This window comes from Mercenaria mercenaria, chromosome 4 (genome assembly GCF_021730395.1).
Source record: "Mercenaria mercenaria strain notata chromosome 4, MADL_Memer_1, whole genome shotgun sequence".
In the NCBI taxonomy this organism is placed as follows: Eukaryota; Metazoa; Mollusca; class Bivalvia; order Venerida; family Veneridae; genus Mercenaria; species Mercenaria mercenaria.
This window is the reverse complement of record NC_069364.1, coordinates 28775514-28802811: the sequence shown is the minus strand read 5'-3', so window position 1 is coordinate 28802811 and position 27298 is coordinate 28775514. Positions and strand designations below refer to the sequence as shown.

Here is a 27298-nt window from a genome sequence, read left to right as displayed (position 1 = left end):
AACTTAAAACCGTTGTTTACACCTGTAAAATAAGATATGAAAAAGAAGAAGAGAAACAAGATAACATTTTCACACGGTTATATTTAAATATTAGATATTATCGTTTTCTCTTCAGGAAGTTACTAGGAGAAAAATGCCGCATTGAACCGGAAGCTGCAAGTTTTGGTGCCCCTCCTTTTATTCTCTGTGATGAAGAGCTTCTTCCGCTAAGACCGACTCGCTTCCGGAGCTTGTTAATAAATGTGATGTCTTCAGCATGGCCTGGAAGTTAACGTCATAAGATAATCGATCCAATATGCGAGTCCCGTAAATTGCAAAAATATAATAAACTTATGTTTTTATAATAGATATTTATTGAAAATAGTATTGATTGATCGCTTTATTTGTATTTTTGTACTGGTAGTTTGTCGCAGGACCGTAAAATTACGGGTCATGTGATTTGGACCGGACATTACGATATGACAATGTAAAGACAAATACCAAATCTTCAAGTAAATTTCAAACAAATTGAACAGACCATGCACAGTGATGTTGGTTTAGAACCGAAAGGATCAAGTTGAACTCTTGCATACATGTACATCATGAACACGAGCGTTACTTACCTGTTGCATGTGTAATATCGTCGGTCAATATTTGGGCTGTTGGTCTCGTCTTTTCCTCTGTCTGAAGAAAAGTAAAGATATATTATCATTGATTTGCTTGTTTTGTTTGGTGGATTTTAATCAACACCCGCACTATTTCGCTAATATTTACTTTCAAGCAAGACCCCAGTCACCCATCCGGGCATTATTTCTGACACGGACGGGTACCATCGGCTCTGGCAAGCAAGATGAACAAAAATGGCTACCTTACTTAACGGTCCGAGCAGGATACGGTCCCTGCAGAGCTGTGTAGCAAAGGGATTCAAAATCAGTGACCTTCGCCGTGGAGATCCCGATACATTATTTAAAACAGAAAGGACAGATAAATGAAGATTAGTCTTTCTCTTGTCCCCGGATAAACAATGTCCTTTAAAGCATAACAAAAGACTGTATGACGGCTTGTATCCCATCAAAAAGAACAAAAGTTTGGTTATAAATAATTAACTTTTCATTTTCAGCATTTAACAAATTTCTTAAACAGTATATCACGTGTTATAAGAGCGAAAGTAAATATTTTGCTATTGAAATGATCCGGGATCTAAGTATCAATGTCAAGAAAATGTTTTCGAGTTATTTAGCACAGATCAACTTTAAGATAATTTTACTGTCTGCCTTTGCGACCAGTGTAGATCATGATCAGCTGCACATCCACGCAATCTAATCATAATCTGCACTGTTCGCCATTCAGTCAGTATTTTTTGGTAAGCACCCCTTTTAACAGTTAATGGTAGTGTCCAAATTGAAAGATGGACAAGTTCATTATAGAAATTTAGCAGGGTAAGGGTTATATGATCTGTTGCATTGCAAGGAAAGAAACTCATTGCAAAAACGAAATAAAACGTCGGTATCGTATCATAAAGGTCTAAGAAGAAAATTTGAATTTTGTCGCATTATTGCTGTGTGTTCATAAGAGTTTTCAAGTTAGAATGTAGTCGTAGGATGAAATAAAACTATTCAATTCAATTGAAACAATTAACATATTGTTATAAATTTTATGTAAAATTCAGACATACACTTCCGTTCATTTTAAAGATGTTGCTAAAATATCAAGTGTTGCGTTTAAAAAGTAGCCAAATGAACAGAAATGTTTTATCATTTTAGAGTATGATTAAAACTACAGTCCAGTAAATGGTAGTAAACCTTTGGTGCTTCAACGACCGACTCTAAATCATGCTTTGTCTGAGTGGATGTATCGTCTTGTGGCCGTTCTTCTTCTTCCTCCGGTTCCTGCCCACTGTCGTCTGCTGCTGAAGTGATTGGTTCCTGTGTTTCCTGAATGTGCGACACTTGCTCAGTGTCTGCGGGGCCAGCAAGCGACAAGTTTTCGGTGTCTGTAGGACCGACGTCTGCTTGAACTGTTGCTTTGGCCTCCTCGCGTTCTTCAGCAGATAGTTCAACTACCAAGTGAGTTTTCTTGTGACATCTATGTAATTTTATAGCAATTACTTATAAATAACTATGTCGGCAACTGCAAAATTGATGTTCAGCACATGTCACATTTTCATATGGAACATGCTAGTAAAATAGATCCGCGCTCATAGACTACAACGCGCTTCATAATTGTTTAGTAAATATCTGCTTCTTCAAAGTGACAAATTTAATGGCTTCTCGTTTTGGTCAAAATGTCAAAACAAAACGAAAAAAAAACAATTTTTTAAAACGGGTGTTAAAACTTATCTTTACGGTGGCACAGAGGTGACATCCGCAACACTTTATTTACTTAGTAAATTTTGCCACAACTTAGTAAATCGTGGCCACAATTTACTAACTTGTGGCCACAATTTTGTAAATTGTGGCCACAATTTAGTAAATCATGGCCACAACTTAGTAAATCGTGGCCTCAACTTAGAAAATTGTGGCCACAATTTAGTAAATTGTGGCCACAATTTGATAAGTTGTGGCCACAATATAATAACCCGTGACCACGACTTATATCAGCCAATCGAAACTATAAATAGATGGATAGACGGACGGACAGATGAATAGATTGGATGGTACCACTTCTGGCCGTCTATCTATCTTCCATTCCGGTCTTACCCTTTGCAGTGACGTAGACATTTTTATGCGTCCATTTCCTATGGTTGCTGAATTCTGCCATTTTGAGTTATCTCCTGCGACCCTTTCGAGCGAAAAAACGAGATTTAACGAGTTAAAATGCGGGGACGCAGGCTGAAAACTCTCTATTGAGTGGGGAAGCGGAGCGAAAACACGATAATTACCGGGGTCACGGGGTGAGAATTAGTGGCTGGTATGTCAGGGGTGGGGAGCGAAAACACGATAATTAGCGCTGCTTAAACGTAGTATTTCCGAACCGCGCCCCGACATCCAGTTACCAAATTTCACCCCGCGATCTTGTTAATTATCATGTTTTCGCTCCTTGCCCCCCCACTAAATAGCGAGTTATCACCCCGAACACCCACCATTTCAACTTGTAAATTTCACGTGTTTTCGCTGGGCGCGGTCACCAGGCGAAAACTCGTTATTAAACGTTTAAGCAGTGCTAATTATCGTATTTTTGCACCACGCCCCAGACATACCAGTTACTAAATCGCCCTTGTGGGGTTTCGGCCTGCGTTCTCGACATTTTAACTTGCTTATTCTCGTGTTTTCGCTCGACGGGGCCGCGGGCTGAAAATATAATTTAATTTGGCTAAAACGCGAATTGGCAGAATTTAGTATCCTTACAAACTGGACGTGCATAGAAGTGTCTACGTTCCTGCAACGGGTTAGACAGGAATGGAAGATAGATAGACGGACAGAAAGACAGATAAATAGGTAGATAGGTAGGTACCATCCAATCCATCCGTCCGTCAATCCATCCGTCCATCGGTCCGTCCGTCCGTCGATCCATCCATCTATCTATCTTTTATTCCTGTTTAACATTTGCTGGTATGTAAACACTTTTGTGCGCTCCTATTTTGCACTCCTATACAGCAGCGAAGAAAAATGCAGTCGTTTCGATTGGCTAATTCTGTCATTCCGCGTTTTAGCCCTATTAAATTATATTTTCGTCTCGCGGCCCCGTCGAGAGAAAACATGAGAATTAACAAGTTCAAATGTCGAGAAAGCAGGCCCAAAACCCCGCCAGGGAGATTTAGTAACTGGGGTGTCTGGGGCGCGGGGCGAAAACACGATAATTAGCGCTGCTTAAACGTTTAATAGCGAGTATTCGCCTGGTGAGCCCGCCGAGCTTAAACACGTGAAATTTACTACTTATAATGGCAGGGGTTAGGGGGCGATAACTCGCTATTTAGCGGGGGTGAGGAGCGAAAACATGATAATTAGCAAGGTCGCGGAGTGAGATTTAGTAACTGGAATGTCGGGGCGCAGTTCGAGAACACTACGTTTTAAGTGGCGCTAATTATCGTGTTTTTCGCTACCCGCCCCCAACAAACCAGTTACTAGTTCTCGCCCCGCGACCCCGGTAATTATCGTGTTTTCGCTCCGCGTCCCTGCAAAAATGCTTCTTCGCATTTTAACTTGTTAAATTTTCTGTTTTCGCTCGACGCAAAATGGCAGAATTCAGCAACCATACGAAATGGACGCACAAAATGTCTACGTGAGAGATACGAGACAGGAATGGAAGATAGATAGATAGATAGACGGACGGAAGTACAGACAAATAAATAAGTAGGTAGGTACGTAGGTACCGTTCAATCTATTCATTCGTCCGTCCGTCTATCCATCTATTTATAGCTTCGATTGGCTGATAAAAGTCGTGGTCACGAGTTATTATATTGTGGCCACAACTTATCAAATTGTGGCCACAATTAACTAAGTTGTGGCCACAATTTACTAAGTTGAGGCCAGGATTTACTAAGTTGTGGCCACAATTTAATAAGTTGTGGCCACAATTTACTAACTTGTGACCACGATTTACTAAGTTGTGGCCACAAGTTAGTAAATTGTGGCCACAATTTACTAAGTTGTGGCCACAAGTTAGTAAATTGTGGCCACTAGTTATTAAATTGTGGCCACAATTTAGTAAATTGTGGCCACAATTTACTAAGTTGTGGCCACAATTTAAATACAGTGTTGCGGATGTCACCTCTGTGCCACCGTACATCTTACCTATGGAGCATTAGTCCATGGTTATCGTCTGCTGAAAGGTCAAGGTCACTCGTCTCGGGAAAAAGAACTTTATTTTCAGAAACATCAGGAAGGTTAGTGAATGCTGCTGCCGGTCGGAGCATGACAGTGTCGTCTGACGTATCTGAAACAAACGCTTTTAAATGACAAAAAAAAAGAAATAGCTTTATAAACGGTGGTCATCGACATTGAAGAACGTATGTTCGTAAACATGAAAAAGTGTCCAGGAATACTTTTGGTACCTATCCAATTTTATGACTAGATAAAAGCCCTTCTGCGCAACGTCTAGAAGAAGAAGTCAGTATAATGTGTTATTTGTGTTAAAAATCTGTGTTTGTAGATCAGTTTCAAAGATTCAGCATCTGCTTGATTGATTATGAGCTAAAATCTTGAAACTGGCTAATGGCAATGTTTGCAACTGGGTCCAGTTGGTCAAAACTTTAACAGGCGATTATACTAACGGTCGATTAACTTTCAGAGTTATATTTCGACATTTTAAAGAACTTAGAAAAACAAATATATGAGTTAGTAATAATTATCAGCACACAAATATATGAGTTAATAAAAATTATGAACATCTAAATGTCTGTATATTAACACTGTTACTCCTCGTTTAAATGGGTCAACAGTATTGCTGTACTTATAAGATAGACTGGTCCGGTTTATAGGTTGGTCAGGGCTACGGATATGCAATATGTATTGTATTTTGTCATTATTTTTTAGCATGGATCCCTTTCAGTTTGGAACCGTCCATGTTTACAAACACGTTTGTTTATTTTATGAGAAGACTAATATTTTGAATCAAAATTTAACAGACGGTTAGTTTAACAGCCCGGGTCTTCATGCTCGGTTAATAGCATTAGAGGTCGGACTTGTTTACTGGCTGCAAAACAGATGACTTAAGGCCAATTAATTTTCCAAATTTTCAACGAGTAGTGCACCACTTATTCAGTATGTTTGTGAACGAAATATTTGCTCATCGCCGCGGATGAGCCTGTAAGTAAACATCCCCCAGCACTGAACTTGAGCCCGGAAGTGGCATTACTAGTGTTTGAACTTAGCAATATGTGATATTCATAACCTAATTAGATAAACCAACGTTAGCAAAGAAACTAAAAATAAAGCATATAAAACAATATATCAAGTGGGAAAGTAAATAATCCAAATACATGTAATGTAAACTATATAATTTAGACTCAGTCTATACCTTGTATTTCCTCGAGACAACTTTCAAGGTCAAGACATCGCTTCCAAAGCTGCTGCTTTTGTTTTACAAGGTCACCTATCTCATTCTCTAGATCCTTCTCTTTCATACGCGATTCTGTTAACTGAAATGCGACAAAAGGCAACATTTTAATGCATCTATTTTTCCAGGTTTTTAGCTTCGTACTTTTCAAAACAGATTAAAACGTCTGAAAATATCTAGACTAGCCATTAGACTGATAATAACGAATTAGTCACAAAATTTCTGTCTTAAATTGTGAATATAGCCAATTTATATCTTATGTCCCATATCATAATATCACAATCAGTTTTGTGAGAAAATCGCTCAAATAGACTGGCAAAATTATTTTTGGTCAATATTTTTGTACGGATCTTTTCTAAACATATGCGTTTGAAAATGAATAATTATATCAATGAAAATACCTGTTTCCTGAGATCTGTTTGGGTTAACTGGTTAAGGTGGTGAGTAACTATTCTCTTGATAAGAGAGCCGCTGGAACCGTCTGACCCTAAATATAAATAAGCCGCACCATGAGAAAACCAACATTATGCATTTGCGAACAGCATGGATCCAGACTGCGCACGCGCAGTCTGGTCAGGATGTATGCTGTTCGCTAACGGTTTCTCTAAAAAAAATGCAACAGGCCTTGAAAGCGAACAGCATGAATCCTGGTCTGGATACATACTGGTCGCAAATGCACTATGTTGGTTTTCTCACGGTGCGGCTCAAATAGGGAATACATGACGTGTATATTATCGAGATTAAAACCTCTTTTGGTCGGACCAGTTCTTTTTCTGTTTGCAATGAGAATGGTTCACATTTAGTGGACTTAGTGGAAGATGGATTTTGTTTGAAAAAACAAGTTAAATATTTCTGTCACATTTGATCGTTTACGAACTAAAAATTATAGGGTGAATCGAATCTAGGTTGTACGCGTGACTAAGTGACAGGCATGCTAAGGTATAAAATTTATTTTAAGAATATTGTCTGATGTATTGGAAAGTATAGGCTGTAAGGGTCTTTTTACAAGAGTATGGATCGATGTTAAGAATTTTCGCTCTTGACAAAATACCGGTACCTGAATGAGCGCCGACAAACTTTGCCAGTTGTAGTTCTACCAGATGATTTGCTGTATCCTCATATTTAGATTTCTCTGCCTCATACTGCTGGATTTCCACCTTTAACTGTTCCTACAAATATTTGAGAACAGAACAGCTGTACTCAGACATGTGCTACAGAACATCTGTAAACGGATGTCACCTGGTTTTAGAGGGACTAACCCACACGTGTTAGGCGAAAAATACTTTTTGTCAAAAATCTATAAAAAGGTGAGTACTCTGTAATTGAAACTGATATAAATTTTTTGAAAGATATTTAGATATTGTGAAGAAGGTAGTAAAGCATTGTAAACGCTTTTGAAACAATGCAGAAAATTTACATTCTTCTTGCATTTTCACCAATAACTAAATTTTATTTTCAACCACTTTATCATTATATGGCAAACTGGCGGAAATGAACATGTTGAAAAATTTCACCCAAACTGTGGGCGAGTAACTTTTACGATCATTACTTTTATCTGATGAAATAATTATTGTACTCAGAAGAAATCCTAAATAAATAATAACCATTTGAGCCGTGCCATGGGAAAACCAACATTGTGGCTTTGCGACCAGCATGGATCCAGACCAGCCTGCGCATCCGCGCAGTCTGGTCAGAATCCATGCTGTTCGCTAACGGTTTCTCTAATTGCAGTAGGCTTTAAAAGCGAACAGCATGGATCCTGACCAGACTGCGCGGATGCGCAGGCTGGTCTGGATCCATGCTGGTTGCAAAGCCACTATGTTGGTTTTCTGATGGCACGGCTCATTTACGTAAGCTCATTTAAATCTGATTATCCAGTTTCAAGATAATAATGTAAGGAAACTGCCATCGCTGTTTTGTTAACATGTTTCTCAAGGTGTGGGAACTGTCTATAGTCGATCTCAAATATTTAAATTAAAATAGTTTTAAATTTACCCATTCGCTCCTGAACTCTTTTTGTGCACTTGCAAGTCTATCTTGAAGATTTGAGAGTTCTTCTATTTTTCTGGAAAGTTCTTCTGCGACGAACCCTACAATACATGCCAAACAATGTACAAATATTTAGCTTGGATTCATACGCCGTAACTAGGGTACTATTTTTCATGCAGTGGACCTTAAAGGCCCATAATGCCTTTGTTCATAATTTGACTGCCACATTTTTGAAATGAGCATGAACCATGTATATTTCTTATTAAATCATTTTTTCGATTATTGTTTTCTAAATATTCATCAAAAGTTGATTAGCACTGTAGAAAGTATCATTGAATCCATTGTTTATGATTACCTCCCTCTATGACTTTAACTGTGTAGATTCATGTGCAATATTGCACGTAGCTATTTTCACAGCATGTTTTTATGCATATCATCTATAAATGGACAGCTGCTCTATGTGGTTTCAACATAGAATTAAAAATTACATGGAACTTTAGTCTTGGCATACCGCCAAAACTTGGGACCTATATAGTGGAGGCTTTATATCAACAGCTTGACGATCCACCCGTTATATTGGAATCATATTATTTGAAACTGCTTAATTTTAATTATTCATTAAATTATATTCACTACTTGCCACATGTTCCCAATGAAAAAAATGGAATAACAAATTTTAGCGTCATATTTCTAAAAATAAGCATTTAGATCTGAATTTGACAAATAAAAAACTGTCACTGCTTCAATTTAATTTACATTCTATAATGTATATGTTACCACTTAATCTTTCCTCGTTAGCGATATCCTTATCAGTTAAAGCCTGCACCTGCCCACCAACTCTGGCTTCAAGTCTTTCTAAAAAGTAATAAAATGGAAATTTGAAAGAAGCTCGAAAAGATTTGTTTATAATCTAAACAATACTCAAAATAATGTAGTTGAGAATCGACCAGTTAGTCCGGAAGTTGCGGGTTCGACTATCGCATTTACCGTTTGTCCGTCTGAAACTCAACCACCACCACTATGTCCTTTAAAACAGTATAAGACTTGACAATAATAATTTTGCAATGTTAAAGTATTAATGATGGTGTACAAATAGTATTGATTATCATTATACTTTTATTATTATTATTATTATTATTATTATTATTATTATTATATCATCATTATTATCGTAACAATATCGATTGCTACTGTATTCCATATTTTAAAGTGTTTAGATGTGAATGAAAAGTATTGAATATATCGTAAAACACATCTGAAAAAATGGAAAGCTGGAAGGGGTGTAGCTGACCCTTTTCGTTCAGAAGGTCTTGCAGCTCCTGGTCTGTTGAGGAAATCGCGGAACCGTCTTCGCTTATTGACCTTTCCATGGTCTCGGCTGTATTCAGTAAATCAGAAATTCTCTCTGAGACTTGATTGCTTAGATCTGCACTGGTTTGAATCCGATCCTCCCGTCCTTGGAGTAATTCCTGGTTGACATTTTGTAGGTCCTGGAGCTGACCATGTAGAGACCGGATCACTCCCAAAACTCCCTCGGGGTCCGAGATGTCCACTTGTGTTTCCACTGAGCTCATTGTTTTATACTACAAATAGTAAAGATGTAAAAATGAAAAACGATTAAAAAAAACTCCACGACGACGACGAAAACTACGACTACTACTGCTACTGCTACTGCTACAGCGACTGCGGCTGCTACTGCTACTTTTTCTGCTGCTGCTGTTGCTGCTACTGATGCTGCTGCTGGTACTGCTACCACTGCTACTATTGCTGCTGCTACTGCTATTTCTACTGCTACATGTATCTATTAGCAGACGGTTAAGCTGTAAAGAGGACAGTATTATGATTTGAAAATTCCACCAAAATATATTGACAGCATTGCGGGAAAACTGAAAAAAAATGAAAGCAATTAAGAGAAATGTTAGAGTAAAGACCTATTATCGCATATCTTTTCTGATCCATGTACTATTAGTGTTACTTAAATCTAAAGTTAGAAAAGGATGCCAGTTTAAAGTGGCTTCCGATTATATCTCAGGTAATGTGGTAGAATCGTCCGCCTTTAAGGAGCTCAGGGAATAGTCGATTCGAGCAGTCATTTATTTTATACAAAAATCATAAACATTAGTTGAAATCCTAATTTCAATTAATGTAATAAATTAACAATTTAACATTTTAATATATAAGGTGTCGTTGTAAAGAGCGTAGAATTAGCTAGACAATAAGGTCTTTGATGTGGACCTAAGTGGACCTATCACAGCGTTATGAGTATGAACCGATAATTGATTTTTGTAATCGTCTTGTAAATGATATATTTCAGCCGTACATAAAACAAGCTTAAATAAGGCCTCATTCACACAGACAGGCAACAGAAAGACCAAAGGTACAAGTACCTACTACTGCCTTTGCTACCTGCTACTACTACTCCTGACTGTTATTGCTATTCCTACTGCTACCTGCTGCAACTGCTACTGCTACCAGCTACCTGCTACCTGTTACTGCTACCTGCTGCTACTGCTACTGCTACCTGCTACCTGCTGCTACTGACTGTTATTGCTATTCCTACTGCTACCTGCTGCTACAGCTACTGCTACCAGCTACCTGTTACCTTCTACTGTTACTGCTACCTGCTGCTACTGCTACTGCTACCTGCTACCTGCTGCTACTGCTACTGCTACCTGCTGCTACTGTTACCTGCTACCTACTACCTGCTACCTGCTGCTACTGCTACTGCTACCTGTTACCTTCTACCTGCTACCTGTTACTGCTACCTGCTGCTACTGCTACTGCTACCTGCGACCTGCTGCTACTGACTGTTATTGCTATTCCTACTGCTACCTGCTGCTACAGCTACTGCTACCAGCTACCTGTTACCTTCTACTGTTACTGCTACCTGCTGCTACTGCTACTGCTACCTGCTACCTGCTGCTACTGCTACCTGTTACCTTCTACCTGCTACCTGCTGCTACTGCTTCCTACTAGCTACTACCTTCTACCTGTTACCTGCTGCTACTGCTACTGCTACTGCTACCTGCTACCTGTTACCTGCTACCTACTGCCTGTTACCTGTTACCTGCTGCTACTGCTACTGCTACCTGCTGCTACTGCTACTGCTAACTGCTACCTACTACCTGTTACCTGTTACCTGCTACCTGCTGCTACTGCTACCTGCTACCTCCTACCTGCTACCTACTACCTGTTACATGCTGCTACTGCTACTAATATTTATATACTACTGAATACGAAATGAGGAAAAAGTAAAGAAAACGGCCAAATAAAGCAATGGTTTATGTTGAGAATTTACACATTTTTGATCTCTGAATTGTATGGACTGGACTATAATCATCCTCATCACTATCTTCATCATCATCATCATCATCATCATCATCATCATTATAAGTATTACTTTTATTATCATCTTTAATAGTAGTAGTAGTTGTAGTAATAGGCGAATTGTTTTTTTTTTCTTCTTCTTTTTCTTTTTGTTCAGAGAAGTACGACAACAGTACTTTACGTTTTTTTATTGTAAATATCATTTTATTGTAAATGTACATTGTACATAATTCAAAAATACAAATAAAGCAAAAATGAAACATTATTATTTTTGTATCACGGTTTCAAAAATTCAACATAATTCCACGTTCGTTAATTTAGGGCGAACAAGTCTACAATTATTCAAGCTTCTACTCCATTTGTTTTCCCGTCACTATATTACCGCCATATTTAAATTGGAATTCCCTCCAATCCAGAAGGAAAAATAGTAGGTTCGTTTTATTTTATAAAATGGTTTATAATCCAGCGTTAGAATTTTATTTATCATTCTTTCACCAAAGCAATATATCAATACGAATCATGTTGAATACTCCAACAATTGAACACGTGTAGTTAGACAAGAGTTCTGTTTCTAATCAAGTCCAACCACATAGTTAAATGAACAGTTTCCCATAACTCTAAAATGAAAAATAACCAAGTCGGTTGTAAAAGCTCATGAGAGCTTATGTTTATTTATGGTTGTCTTGCCGACTCAAAAGAAATGTTATCTTATCTTAAGTATATACTGTAATCGGGTAATGATATTATGCTATTTATTTGTTGAATTTTAGATATTACCTCTTGATCCGGTAGAGCTATCGACATGCATTTTAAGAATCACACCTCATACAGTCCCCCAAGATTGAAATGTCGTCGTTAGTAAAATACGGCGTCAATAGTAACGACGTCAAAATTATCACGTGACGTTAACGTCAAAGTTAAACTATAGAGATTTGTTATTTTCGTTTTAATTATATTTCTTTTTCTTTTTTTATTTGACAAAATCAATAGGAATTATTCCGAATAATTATTACGACATAGTATAGAATTTCATTTTACAATGAATTTGGGAGGAAATCTGTAAACGGACTGGTTTCTTAGTCGCTGTGTCATCGGAAATTCGGAACGGTTGTCTGAGAACCCGCCTGCACATCAGGTTCTGTCTACATATGGTCCTACACTGAATCACTGGGTCAAAATAATCTCTAAACCAAAGTTATATTTTGAAGAGCATGAATACGTTTCCTACCATGATAAGATATGAAATTTAAACATAGCCTCACATACGACAAATGAATTTTTAAAAATCATTATGTAGTTGACAATAATGATAGATATCCTGTAAATACAAACACTAAGGACAATAAGCTGTCTCAATTTCTTGAAGTGTTCCAGATAATCAGAAGGTGATTGTGATTGAAATCTATGTAGTTTTAGGATACATCTGTGTTGCCATATGATAGGCTATAATTATTTTAGATTTACAGCAAAAGTTGCTGCAATATTATCTCATATTATTCATAAATTTATTCGGCGAATGCCGTATTAAGAACGAATTCGTGACCATGCCACGTGATTTCAGTTTGCAAATCAGGCTACTCGATAACGCATTATAAATAATTTATCAAAATGAACGATTTATGCAACACTCAGCCTGATTGGACGAGAGTGTCTATTTGTTTCACTCTGCTGATTGTGTTACGCTGGGTGAAATGTAGACAAAGCATTTATGCTAAATGATGCTGTTCACAGTTTTAAAGCTAAGTTCCGCTCAGTATTAATAGCAAGAACATTGATATATCTAAAAATGATGAGTAAGTTTAATAAATGTGATAAAAACCTTTTCAAATACCAACAGATATCAATTTACAGAAAGAGCTGAATACGGTCTGCGTATCACATGAATAAGGGTGTGATTAGAGTCTTCTATGTAGAGAAGTGCCTTCCAGACCGCTGCTGTAATTATTTGTCGTAGAATAAACGAAACAAAATTGCATATCTAGGAAACCTTTGTGAACATTTTAAAGAGAACCATTTAAATTGTTGTTAAGTGTGGTGTTTGGTTTTGCTATTTGCAAAATGTTAGATAGATGATAGAATGACACGATTTGTAAACCTCATATACATATTGTCTTACTGCAATTAGCCGACAATCTTTTTTAAAGATTGTTCTTGTTTTTCACTCTCCTGATTGTGCAACGCTAAGTGAAATGTCAGACAAGGAGTGTTTAATGAAGCTGTTTACAGTTTTAAAGCTACGCTTCGCTCAGTATATTTAGCAAGAATATTGATATATCTAAAATGATAAGTAAGTTTAATAAAAATAATAGAAACCTGTTCAAATACCAATATGTATCAATTTACAGGGAGAGCTAAATACGGTCTGCGTATCACATGAATGAGGGTGTGATTAGCCGATCGATTAATATCTTCTAGGTAGAGAAGTGACTTCAAGACCACTGCTGTAATTATTCGACATAGAAAAAACGAAACAATATTGCACCGTTACGAGACCTTTGTGAAAAAATAAAAGAGAACCATTTAAATTGTTCAAGTGTTGTGTTTAGTTTTGCTATTTTCAAAATGTTAGATAGATGATAGAATAACACAAATGATATGAAAACCTCATAAACTTCTTGTCTTAATACAATTCGCCGACCATCTTTTTTAAAGATATTTCTTGTTTTAAGATGTTCTTGTTTTTCACTCTCCTGGTTGTGCAACGCTAAGTGAAATGTCAGACAAGGAGTGTTTAATGACGCTGTTTTAAAGCTACGCTTCGCTCAGTATATTTAGCAAGAATATTGATATATCTCAAATGATAAGTAAGTTTAATAAATGTAATAGAAACCTGTTCAAATACCAATATGTATCAATTTACAGGGAGAGCTAAATACGGTCTGCGTATCACATGAATGAGGGTGTGATTAGCCGATCGATTAATATCTTCTAGGTAGAGAAGTGACTTCAAGACCACTGCTGTAATTATTCGACATAGAAAGAAAAAACGAAACAATATTGCACCGTTACGAGACCTTTGTGAAAAATTAAAAGAGAACCATTTAAATTGTTTAAGTGTTGTGTTTAGTTTTGCTATTTTCAAAATGTTAGATAGATGATAGAATTACACAAATGGTATGAAAACCTCATAAACTTCTTGTCTTAATACAATACGCCGACCATCTTTTTTAAAGATATTTCTTGTTTTGGTTTAGAGATTATTCTGAATCATGTGATTCCCCACAGTTCGAATGACTAGGCATTAAATATTGGACATTGGCAGTATATGAAATCATGTTTACTTCGTTTTCTATCCAATACGAAATTTGTGGATGAATTTCAATGTAGCGCCTTAGTTGGAACGATATTTCGACGTCCAGGATTCGAGTCTAGTAGTGCATGCACATTTTTACCCTAGGAAAAACAACAAACAAATATTATTATTTTGAGACTGAAATATGTTTTAGTTATAAGGGGGTGTTTCCTAAAGCATACAAATCTAAGGAGAAGAATTCTATAATGCATGTCTTTCATTCTAACAGTTTCCTTTAATACGGTGATCAAGGGATGATATGTATAAATAATTATATGTTCGTGATTTTGGGAATAAGTACGTTTATAGTAAAAAATGAAATCAACTGTATGTGCCAAAAAATTTGGTCCGTTTCGCTAAAGAATTTTATAAGCTACATGCTACTTTTCTCAAATCAGCCTAAACAATACTATCAGTATAAATTGTTATTATATTTATTATATGACCTCTTATATAAATCGCCGGTGCATAGTTTGTCCTATCGACTGGTCTATAGTTCAACAATAAATTTAGATTATTTATTTCTGATTTCGGATCTCGGGCAATAGTTCAGACTATTGACCGGCAAGCCATTAAGTGTACACTATTACCTTACGCTATACATAACTGGTACTCCAACATGTTTCATTGATTCTCGCAAATGTTTTAAGGACAAGCAGAACTTTAACTGTTAATCTCTTCAAGGAACTATTTTACGCGGCTTAGTGATGCGCCAAACTTATTCGCGAATTTAGTACTTTAGAACTTTAACCAAGTACCTCACAATATTCGCGATTCGTTTTATCAGCACCCAATGTTAATTTCTTCAGTTATAAGTGATTGTTTTCGGATTTGAAACAATTATTTCAAGAGTGTTGTGTGAACTGACATTACAACTGTGCCTAAATATCTTGAAAGTATTTTAGAAATATTCCCCATTGTCCATTTGCTTCTATTTACAGTATCTACATCGTTTTCCATTACCTTGAGAAAATAGTTTTTAATATTCCAGAAATCTGTGTACTTTGACTATCTGTCTGATTTGTACACAGACTGTGTAAGAGAAAGTCTTATGTTGCTAAACAAGCCATCCGTTACAATAAGATATTTGTATCTTTCATAAATTGATTTTTTTTTATAAATACAGACGTATCAATCTGTAACGTTTCCGCTTTTTCTGACTTTCCAAAGTGACAGAGTAATATTATAAAACACTTTATTGTCCGTAGGTCACTGTGAAACAGATATATAGCTTACTTGATCTATAGACCGGGTTCTCCAGATTACAGTCTAGAATGTTCCTACAATTTTTCATACGGTCAAAGAAGATGGTTTTTATTTCTTTGATTATATGTGGAATGTTTGGCTACCAACAAAACGTTTCCCGAACTTTTTCCAGCCGAGACACAATGCGCATGTGTTGTTGGAACCTAAATACAATAGGTCTAATCGCCAGCTGAAGTTGAAAGGGAACCTTGTGCGTAGACTAGAGTACGAATGGCACATTTCCAATACCCTCACTTCCATAAAACGTTCGTGCCCTTTGGGAGACTTATTTAACGAAAAAATTATAACTCATTAGTGGATCCGGAAATCCTAATATGAATGCTGTAATAAACAGTTTCTCTTTAATTGAAAAAAGTACCTGCGCCATGTTGTATTCTATATTGAGCGTGATGCTGCTCATCGGTGCAAATATGCATTTTAATATGTAAGGTGTCGTTGGAAAGAGCGTTGATTCAGCTAGACAAGAAGGTCTTTGATTTGGATATAATCATGAACCAATAATTGATTATTGTGATCGTCTTGTAAATGATATAATTCGGTCTTACAGAAAACAAGCTTTAATAAAGCCTAATTCACACAGACAGGCAAACAGAAAGGCCAAAGCAACATGTACCTACTACTGCCTCTGCTACTGCTACCTACTGCTACTGCTTCCTACTACTACTTTTACTGCTACTACAGCTGTTGCTGCTGCTGCTGCCGCTACCGCTACAGCAACTGCTACCGTTACCACTACAGCTGCTGCTTCCTATTACTACTGCTACTGCTACCGCTACAGCTACAGCTACTGCAACCACTACTGCTACCGTTACTGCTGCTGCTACTGCTACTGCTACTGCAACAGCTACAGCTACAGCTACAGCTACCACTGCCGCTACAGCTGCTGCTTCCTACTACTATTGTTACTGCTACTGCTGCTGCTGCTGCTGCTGCTGCTGCTACTACTACTACTACTGCTACCGCTACCGCTACTGCTACTGCTACTGCTACTGTTACTGCTACTGCTACTGCTAACGCTAACGCTACAGCCACAGCTACCGCTTCCGCTACAACCACAGCCACAGCTACAGCTACTGCTACTGCTACTGCTATCTTATACCTGCTGCAACTGCTACTGCTACCTGCTGCAATTGATACTGCTACTTGCTACATGCTGCTGCTGCTACTGCTACCTGCTACATGCTGCTACTGCTACCTGCTGCAACTGCTACTTGCTACCTGCTGCAACTGCTACTGCTACTTGATACCTGCTGCAACTGCTAGTGATAGTTGCTACATGCTGCTGCCGTTACTGATACTGCTACCTGCTACCTGCTGCGACTGCTGCTACTGCTACCTGCTGCGACTGCTACTGCTACTTGCCACCTGCTTCCTGCTGCAACTGCTACTGCTAGTTGCTACATGCTGCTTCTGTTACTGATACTGCTACCTGCTACCGCTACCTCCTGCTACCTGCTGCGACTGCTACTACTGCTACCTGCTACCTGCTGCAACTGCTACTGCTACTTGCTACCTGCTGCAACTGCTACTGCTACTTGCTACATGCTGCTGCTGTTACTGATACTGCTACCTGCTACCGCTACCTCCTGCTACTGCTACTTGCTGCCTGCTGCAACTGCTACTGCTAGTTGCTACATGATGCTGCTGTAACTGATACTGCTACCTGCTACCACTACCTCCTGCTACCTGCTAACTGCTGCGACTGCTGTTACTGCTAGTTGCTACATGCTGCTGCTGTTACTGATACTGCTACCTGCTACCGCTACCTCCTGCTACTGCTACTTGCTGCCTGCTGCAACTGCTACTGCTAGTTGCTACATGATGCTGCTGTAACTGATACTGCTACCTGCTACCACTACCTTCTGCTACTGCTACTTGCTGCCTGCTGCAACTGCTACTGCTAGTTGCTACATGATGCTGCTGTAACTGATACTGCTACCTGCTACCACTACCTCCTGCTACCTGCTGCGACTGCTGTTACTGCTACTGCTACCTGCTGCAACTGCTATTGCTACTTGCTATCTGCCGCAACTGCTACTGCTAGTTGCTACATGCTGCTGCTATTACTGCTACCGCTATCTGCAGCTACCTGCTGCGATTGCTACTGCTACCTGCTGAAACTGCTACTGCTACTTGCTACCTGCTGCAACTGCTACTGCTACTTGCTAAATGCTGCTGCTGTTACTGATACTGCTACCTGCTACCGCTACCTCCTGCTACTGCTACTTGCTACCTGCTGCAACTGCTACTGCCAGTTGCTACATGCTGCTGCTGTTACTGCTACGTGCTACCGCTATCTGCAGCTACCTGCTACCTGCTGCGATTGCTACTGCTACCTGCTGCAACTACTACAGCTACTTGCTACCTGCTGCAACTGCTACTGCTAGTTGCTACATGCTGCTGCTGTTACTGCTACCTGCTACCGCTATCTGCAGCTACCTGCAGCGATTGCTGCTACTGCTACCTGCTGCAACTGCTACTGCTAGCTGCTACATGCTGCTGCTGTTACTTATACTGCTACCTGCTACCACTACCTCCTGCTACCTGCTACCTGCTGCGACTGCTGTTTCTGCTACTGCTACCTGCTGCAACTTGCTACCTGCTACCTGATGCAACTGCTACTGCTAGTTGCTACATGCTGCTGCTGTTACTGATACTGCTACCTGCTACCGCTACCTGCTGCTACCTTCTGCGACTGCTGCTACATGCTGCTACTGCTATTGCTACCTGCTACCTGCTGCTACTGCTACCTTCTGCGACTGCTGCTACTGCTATTGCTACCTGTTACCTGCTACCTGCTGCTACTGCTACCTGCATCCTGCTGCTACCTTCTGCGACTGCTGCTACCTGCTGCTACTGCTATTGCTACCTGCTGCTACTGCTACCTGCTGCTACTGCTGTTGCTACCTGCTGCTACTGCTACCTGCTGCTACTGCTGTTGCTACCTGCTGCTACTGCTACCTGCAACCTGCTGCTACTGCTACTGCTATTACTACCTGCTGCTACTGCTATTGCTATTGCTACCTGCTGCTACTGCTATTGCTACCTGCTGCTACTGCTACCTGCAACCTGCTGCTACTGCTATTACTACCTGCTACCTGCTGCTACTGCTATTGCTACCTGCTGCTACTGCTACTGCTATTGCTACCTGCTGCTACTGCTGCTACATGCTGCTACTGCTACTGCTACCTGCTGCTACTGCTGCCACATGTTGCTACCTGCTGCTACCTACTGCTACCTGCTACCTGTTGCTACTGCTACATGCTGCTACCTGCTGCTACTTGCTACCTACTGCTACTTGCTACACTACTGCTATTGCTACCTGCTGCTACTGCTTTTGCTACCTGCTTCCTGCTGCTACCTGCTGCTACTGCTACTGCTATTGCTACCTGCTGCTACTGCTACCTGCTGCTGCCACATATTGCTACCTGCTGCTACCTACTACCTGTTGCTACTGCTACATGCTGCTAACTGCTGCTACCTGCTATCTACTGCTACTTGCTACATGCTGCTGCTGCTACTGATACTGCTACCTGCTGCTACTGCTTCTGCTACTGCTACTACCTGCTGCAACTGCTACTGCTACAGCTACTGCTACCTGCTACTGCTTCCGCTACTGCTACTGCCACCGCTACCGCTACAGCTACAGCTACTGCAACCACTACCGCTACAGCTACAGCTACCGCCTCCGCTACAGTAACTTCTACCGCTACCTGCTACCTGCTGCTATTGCTACTGCTACTGCTACAGCTACAGCTACAGCTACAGCTACAGCTACTGTTACTAGTATTACTACTTATACGAAATGAGGAAAGGGTAAGGAAAACGACCAAACAAACCAATGGTTTATGTTGGAAAATTACACATTTTTGATCCCTGAACTGTATGGACTATTATCATCATCATCATCATCATCATTAACAACATGATCATCATCATCATCATTAGTATTACTTTTATTTTTATCATTTATAGTAGTAGTAGTTGTAGTAATAGTCGTATTGTTATTTTGGTTCAGGGAAATACGACAACACTACGTTTTTTTTTCTCTGCTAGCATAACGTACATTTTACATAATTCAGAAATACAGATAAATTAAAACCAAACAATGAACACTACTGTTTTTTTTATGTTTCAAAAATTAACATAAGTCCACGTTCAACAATTTAGGGCGAACAAGTGTACAATTATTCAAGCTTTTATTCCATTTGTTTTCCCGTCTTTATATAACTAAAAAATTGAAATTGGTCCCTCCAATCCAGAAGGAAATATAGTAGGTTGATTGTATTTTACAAAATGGTTAATAATCATGTTGATGTCGATCATAAACAATATTTCGCTGCAATCACAAGACAATCTAGACATTACCATCACTCAGCTCTGCAAATACCTTCTACTACAGTTGACCATTACAAAAATAAATTCTTCCCCAGAACTGTGGTAGAGTGGAACATTTTACCATCTCATGTAGTCAGTGCTGAAACGATCTTCGGATTCAAATCAGCATTGGCTGCATTGATGTTCCAACCATAATTACTATATATATATTGTTTTTATCCTGTTTTTAACCCTACTAATATTTCTCTTTTCCTGCACAACAGCTTTTGTATGTACATGTTTTACGTTTAGCGCTATAAAGTGTTAGGTTTAGCACCTTTTTATCACCAACTGCCAGGGAGTATTAGGTGGACTGAATAGCTTGGGAAACCTGATAGTCTTTCACTTTTTAACACCCCCCCCCCCCACCCCTCCCCACCCAACTCAAACACACACGCACACACACACGCATGTCCAAAATGTATCAGTAATTGAATAAGGGAATAAGGCCATTATCGTAAAAGAGGAAGAAGAAGGACTGCCAGCGTTATTACATGTATGCGTGTATCAGTGCTATACACTGGGCACGTTAAAGAACCAGGCTGTCTATTCGCAACGAGCTAGGCTAAGTTAGCCGGACAAGCCTGTATCTGATTTCTGATCTCTCTGTCTTGGGGGATTTGTCTCACTCTGTCCCTCTGGTCAGATCGCTCTGTGTCTGTACTAGCAGAGGATGAATTATGCGCCCTGTGTGGCTGCATTTGAACTATGTAAAGCGCCTTTGAACGTGAAATTGATCATGAAAAGGGTGCTGTATAAATCTGGTATAATAATAATAATAATAATAATTTTACTTACTATCACCAAAACAATATATCAATACGAATCATGATGAATACTTCAACAACTACTCACGAATTTTTCAGAATTTCTTATATCTCTAGAATAGATATTATTTTGTGCCATTATTTGCTGAACACGTGTAGTTAGACAAAACAATAATTTTGTTTCTAATGAAGTCCAACCACATAGTTTCCTTAAAGTCTAAGATAGAAAATAACAAAGTTTAGACTGTAAGCGGTTAAATAATATTATGCTAGTTATTTATTGAATTTTAGATATTACCTCTTGACCAGGTATAGCTATCGACATGCATTTCAGGTATCCGTGAAGATAAAACACACCCTCACACAGTTCTCCAAGATTGAAATGTCGACGTTTAGTAAAATACGGCGTCAATAGTAACGACGTCAAAATTATCACGCGAGGTTAACGTCAAAATTAAACTATTTATAGAGGTTAGTCATGATGTTGACGCTGATTTTCGTTTTAATCATATTTCTTTTCCTTTTTTATTTGACAAAATCAAATTAAACAAAATTATTCCGAATTATTATTACGTCATAGTTTAGAATTTCATTTTACTATTATTAAAATTGGAGAGGAAATGTGTAAACGGACCGGTTTCTTAGTCGGTGTGGCATCAGAACGGTGGTCGAAGAACCCTTCAGCAAATCAGGTTCTGTCTACATATATTCCCACCCAGAATGACTAGGCACCAAATATTTGACCGTGACAGTATATGCTCCGAAATTCTGTTTACCTCGTTTTCTATCCAAGTCGAAATCCGCGGATGAATTTCAATTTCTATGACTTGTGTCTCGGGCAACAACTTGATGCGAGATCGTCTTAGCGGGATCGGTATTTCGACGTCCAATCTAGTAGTGCATGCATAGTTTTACCCAATGATGACACAAGAAACAAATATAATTATATGGAGACTGAAATATTATTTGAGCCGCGCCATGAGAAAACCAACATAGTGGGTTTGCGACCAGCATGGATCCAGACCAGCCTGCGCATCCGCGCAGTCTGGTCAGGCTCCATGCTGTTCGCTTTCAAAGCCTATTGGAATAAGAGAAACTGTTAGCGAACAGCATGGATCCTGACCAGACTGCGCGGATGCGCAGGCTGGTCTGGATCCATGCTGGTCGCAAAGCCACTATGTTGGTTTTCTCATGGCACGGATCATTTAGTTATAAGGGGGTGTTTTCTAAAGCATAAAAATCTAAGGGGAAGAATTTCATAATGCATGTCTTTCATTCTTACAGTTTCTTTTAAAACTGTGATCAAGGGATGGCATGTATAAATATATGTACGTGATTTTGGGAATAAAAATGTTTGAACTAAAAAATAAGCTCAACTGCATGTGCCAACGAAGCTTGTCCGTTTCGCAAAATAATTTTATAAAGACCGTGGGAGAAGCTACATGCTACTTTTCTCAAATCTAAGATATTTGAGCCATGTCATGGGAAAACCAACATAGTGGCTTTGCGACCAGCATGGATCCAGACCAGCCTGCGCATCCGCGCAGTCTGGTCAGGATCCATGCTGTTCGCTAACTGTTTCTCTAATTGTTATAGACTTTGAAAGCGAACAGCATGGATCCTGACCAGACTGCGCGGATGCGCAGGCTGGTCTGGATCCATGCTGGTCGCAAAGCCACTATGTTGGTTTTCTCATGGCATGGCTCATTTATATCCTTCATAAATTGATCATTTTTATAAATACAGATGTATTATTCTGTAGCGTTTCCACTTGCACTGAAACGGCACTATCATAAAGCCTTAATGTCCGTAGGTCACTGTGAAACAGAAATGTAGCTTACTGGAACTGTAGCCCGGGTTATCCAGATAACAGTCTAGAATGTTCCTACAAGTTTTCATACGGTCAAAGAAGATGGTTTTAATTTCTTTGATTATATGGGTACTGTTTGGCTACCAACAAAACGTTTCCTGAACTTTTACCAGCCAAGACACACTGCGCATGTGTTGTTGGAACCTAAATACAATTACTTCATTCAAAACATTGGTCTAATCGCCAGCCGAATGGTAACCTTATGCGTAGATGGCTTATTGTCAGTCCTCTCTCTTCAATAAAACGAGGGTATTTGAAAATGTCGTGCCCAAGTAGTTATAACACAGGTTAAAGGACAGCAATGTTATATTTGATTTGTTCACACCCAGGGCCTTGGTGGCTTGTTGCCTAGCTTTATCGCTGGTTTACCAGCTTCGACACTGATTGGCTAGTATATCTTCGAAATTCCAATGCACTTACAACTCAAGCAACGAGTTTCCCAAAACTCTAGCCAAGTGGGAGCACTGTTTCAAGCAAATGTTAAAGAGAAGGATTTACATAAAAATAAATCTCTTACATAAATGACTTTCTTTTTCTTTTCAGAAATTGCTTTAAATAAATGATTTGTTTTATGGGCATTATTTCCTTCCAGATAGCAGTCGAACTTGAGATGAAATGGCCTGAAGTACAGTTTGGTAATGTTTCTACCAAACTAACTATGATAGTGGTCTTCGGAGGGGAAATTTCAAAGAACAATAAATTACACATTTTTAACTTCTTGTTTTTTTTTATTTCTTTTATATGAAATCCAAACACCAAAGGCCGGTTCATTTTATTTCAAATGATCACGACTAAATGTATGTGACCATATTCCTTATTTTCATTAGCAAATTTAACTCTGAAGCAGACGACAGCTTTCAGTCTGCCACGTGGTGTTGCTCTACAGAGATAGCATTTTTTCAGTGTTGGTGTATAAACAGTGTACATGACAATGAAACGACAAATAAAATACAAGACAGTTTAAGTACTATGTCATGTGTCAGCAAACGACTTTTCATTTTCCAGTTTTATATTTTCTCAGCTTCAGCATTTCGGCTTCAGGGTTTTCGCCTAGAGTATAAGGTCCTTTGGTAAGGTCCATCGCGTATTTCGATGCGGGTGGGTTCTTTCCATACACTTCCGCCACCTCCCTGATCAGACTCGGATATGCGCCGCAACAGAGGCCAATATACTGAACCCCAAGAGCCTTAGCATCTTCAGCAAACTGACGTATCTCGTCACGTGAACTCCTTACGACGTCAAGGTTCCGCGTATAGACATCCTGTCCTGAAATAACATGTACATAATTATGATCAAATTCAAATCTTATTGTATGTGTTATAAACTGTTACTCGTGTTTTTGATTCTAAAAGAATGAAGTATTCCAATCGTTAACAAACCATATAGTGAAACATGCTTGAAGAAGTTTAGCTGACAAGGCTCTCCTGGCAGAACAACAACATGACAGCACAGTAAATCTTTTTTATTGTGTAGCAAGACAACACGGGGACACGACAAAAGTAGAGCAGAGACCCGATAAGAAAGGCGAATCAATTTTTTCTGTCGCGTTGGTGTCCGACTATTTTCTCTTCCTAGCTGGCTAGGGCGCTAGGACATGGCAAGAAGTATTTTGTCGGTATGTCGTGCTGCCGGGAGCACTAACAAGAGAACACGACAATACTGATATATCGTGCTGCCTTACAGTCGGCCTTCTGGGGGCGCCGACACGACAGCACAAACAAACTCCAGCCATCATAATTAACCCTTAGCATGCTGGATACAATTGATTTTGCCTTTACGTGCAGTCTGATCACGATCTGCATTGTTCGCCATTCAGTCAGTATCTATTTGGTAAGCACCCCTTTTAATAGTTAACGATACCGACTTAATTGAAAGATGGACAAGTTCATTACAGAAATTTAGCAGGGTAAGGGCTATCGAATTAAATATACAAGTATTCACAGTCATTGCAGCATTAACTTTACGAAGTCCTGTTCAAAAGTTATTGTGGACAACGCATATACCATTTTAATCATTTATCTTCTGCGATATGACTCGTTTCAATGTGATCAAAGCAAAACAAAACATTATGCTTTTGTCCAATTGCGTAAATGGACAACTCGATTCAAATACATTTTAGGAGCATTATCTTTGGAGTACCTGTTTTAGGATCTGTAAGAGAATAGAACGTTTTCTCTTTTTCTGTTGTCCTATAGGGCACTGGAAGGGCAGCAAGCGGTCCCTGAATAAAAAAGTTTTAAAGTATTATTACAAAATAACAATATCATTTGAAGATGCTTTAGAAATTGTATCATTGTTTCCCTAGCTGTCAGGAAAAATGACGAATGATTCATTATTCAACCAATGGAAATTTAATATTGAGCATTATTTTAGCTTTAAAGTTATATAGTTATTAAGAAAACAACCTAATCAACCAATATGGAGCTGCTTGTTTGTTCGAAAGAAAACACACAGCTACTGAAAGGACGTTTTAGCTCTTCTAAGCAATTATTAGTTAACGAAGATTCTACTGCTGTTATTAGTAAATATTATTTAGTTCTGGTACAGAGATGGTTTTTGAATTTTTGAATGAACATTTTTTGTTTGAAATTTGTCTGCGGTTTTAACCACTGTAACAGCTTTTAGCCAGTTTTGGATCCAGATAGATTATAAATTATTCTCCATGAATGGAAGTATGATTTTAATGAATTATACAAACTCTTCAATGTCAAGTTAACAACAAAGAATGTAAATTTCCTGTGTAAAATGTTCATGCTTGATATTAATTCTTGAAACTTTACGAATGTTTATAAAGAGATGTTGCTTTTATCCAAACTTAGAAATCCTGAAAGTTTTATAACAATCCGGCAAAATATAAAGCCAAAACCAATATAAGCACTTTGATATCCAAAATATCTGAAAATCAAACGATCGAAAATATTCAATCATTGTTTTATAAAGATTTTCGTAAGTTATCAAGATATTGTTAGCAATTAAAATGTTCATGCTTGATATTAATTCTTGAAACGTTACGAATGTTTATAAAGAAATGTTGCTTTTACCCAAACTTATACAGGTAACTGATGAAGGCTATATAAAGCACTGAATTTAAAGGCCTATAATGCTTTAAAAATATCCTAAAAACAGATGAAACAGCTTTTCAAACAGCTGTTATGAGTTTCTACATGGTTAGAAGAGCAAAACTATCTATTTTGCACATGATCTGTTATAGATAAAGCCATAAAGTGAAACAATAAACAAGAGCTGTCACAGGAGGCAGCGCGCTCGACTATTTCGATGCTGGATAGTGAAACTGGGCACATCTGAGAAAGCAGGAGCTGTCACTGGAGTGTTTAATGACTCCAATGCAAGATGAAGATACTAGTATTGCACAATAGCTTGAGTCTGTGTCGTGTCAAAAAGTTAAATAATAAGACAGATGAAGATGAAGTGTATCAATACACTAAATAAGTATAATTTCGAGCAAAAAGGGGGCATAATCCATAAAATATTGGTGCGAGAGTTATGTACTTTGTGTCATATGATGTGGGTGAGGATGTGGAACAACTACTTAAAGTCTGAATCAAATCCATTTAGTAATAACTGAGATATAGTAAAAATGCATCAAAATTAAACTCTTAGTAAAATGGGCATATTCATGAAAATTGATGCCAGAGTTATTCACCTTGTATCATATGATATTTTAAGTTTGAATCAAATCAATTTAGTAATAACTGAGATAGAGCAAAATTCATTAATACTTTAAACTAAAATTTGATGCAAGAGTTATGGCCCTTGTGCCATATGATGTGAGTGATGATGTCGAATCAAATCCAAGTAATAATAGAGATAGAGTGAAAGTGACCAAAACTTTAACCTTAAATTCTATGTGAAATGAGGGTATAATTCATGAAAAATTTGTGCCAGAGTTATGAACTTTGTGTCATATGATGTGAGTGATTATGTGGAACAATTACTTCAAGTTTGAATAAAATCCATTTAACCATAACTGAGATAAAGTGAATGTGTCTGAAATTTCAGTAAAAAGTGGGCATAATTCATGAAAAATTGGTGCCAGGGTTATGGACCTTGCGTCATATAATGTGGGTGATGATGTGGAACAACTATTTTAAATCTGAATCAAAGACACATAGTAATAACTGAGATAGATTGAAAGTGTACCAAAACTTTAACCTGAAATTCTAAGTAAAAAGGGGGATTCATGAAATATTGGTGTGTGAGTTATTGCCCTTATGCCAGATGATGTGGGTGATGATGGGGAATAACGTTTTAAAGTTTAAAGCAAATTCATCAAGTAATTACAGAGATAAGGAGAAAAAGTGAAAGTGTAAAAACTTTAACCAAGGTGGGGACGCAGAAAGACGCCGACGCTCTTCATATATTTTGTATAGTCGAGCTAAAAACAATAGATTCAACAAAACATTCTAGTATATT

General features: G+C 38.4%; 2 protein-coding genes across 3 annotated transcripts in view; both read right to left on the bottom strand.

The window, feature by feature from the left end:
* Nucleotides 1–27298, bottom strand: part of LOC123551339 (uncharacterized) — a 51324-nt gene that overhangs the window by 20180 nt on the left and 3846 nt on the right. Inside the window, exons 6-18 of the mRNA XM_053542104.1 lie at nucleotides 25004–25085; nucleotides 23861–24130; nucleotides 16847–16974; nucleotides 9632–9766; nucleotides 9257–9548; nucleotides 8722–8820; nucleotides 7972–8066; nucleotides 7034–7145; nucleotides 6378–6463; nucleotides 5938–6058; nucleotides 4713–4854; nucleotides 1760–2064; nucleotides 603–663 (exon numbers count right to left, since the gene is read on the bottom strand). Of these exons, the coding sequence (XP_053398079.1) occupies nucleotides 603–663; nucleotides 1760–2064; nucleotides 4713–4854; nucleotides 5938–6058; nucleotides 6378–6463; nucleotides 7034–7145; nucleotides 7972–8066; nucleotides 8722–8820; nucleotides 9257–9548; nucleotides 9632–9766; nucleotides 16847–16974; nucleotides 23861–24130; nucleotides 25004–25085 (1928 nt within the window). The remainder of the gene's footprint in view (nucleotides 1–602; nucleotides 664–1759; nucleotides 2065–4712; nucleotides 4855–5937; nucleotides 6059–6377; nucleotides 6464–7033; nucleotides 7146–7971; nucleotides 8067–8721; nucleotides 8821–9256; nucleotides 9549–9631; nucleotides 9767–16846; nucleotides 16975–23860; nucleotides 24131–25003; nucleotides 25086–27298) is intronic.
* Nucleotides 62–21418, bottom strand: LOC123553311 (calcium-binding and coiled-coil domain-containing protein 1-like). 2 transcript variants are annotated; one of them, XM_045343052.2, is made up of 11 exons: nucleotides 21293–21418; nucleotides 9257–9548; nucleotides 8743–8820; nucleotides 7972–8066; nucleotides 7034–7145; nucleotides 6378–6463; nucleotides 5938–6058; nucleotides 4713–4854; nucleotides 1782–2064; nucleotides 603–663; nucleotides 62–261 (listed from the first exon to the last, which is right to left on the bottom strand). In XM_045343052.2, exons 1-11 carry the CDS (start codon nucleotides 21317–21319, stop codon nucleotides 98–100), a joined length of 1461 nt encoding a protein of 486 aa, XP_045198987.2. In that variant the 5' UTR covers nucleotides 21320–21418; the 3' UTR covers nucleotides 62–97. The 2 variants fall into 2 exon arrangements, with proteins under 2 accessions (XP_045198987.2, XP_045198988.1); XM_045343053.2 differs by lacking the exon at nucleotides 21293–21418 and adding an exon at nucleotides 12070–12179.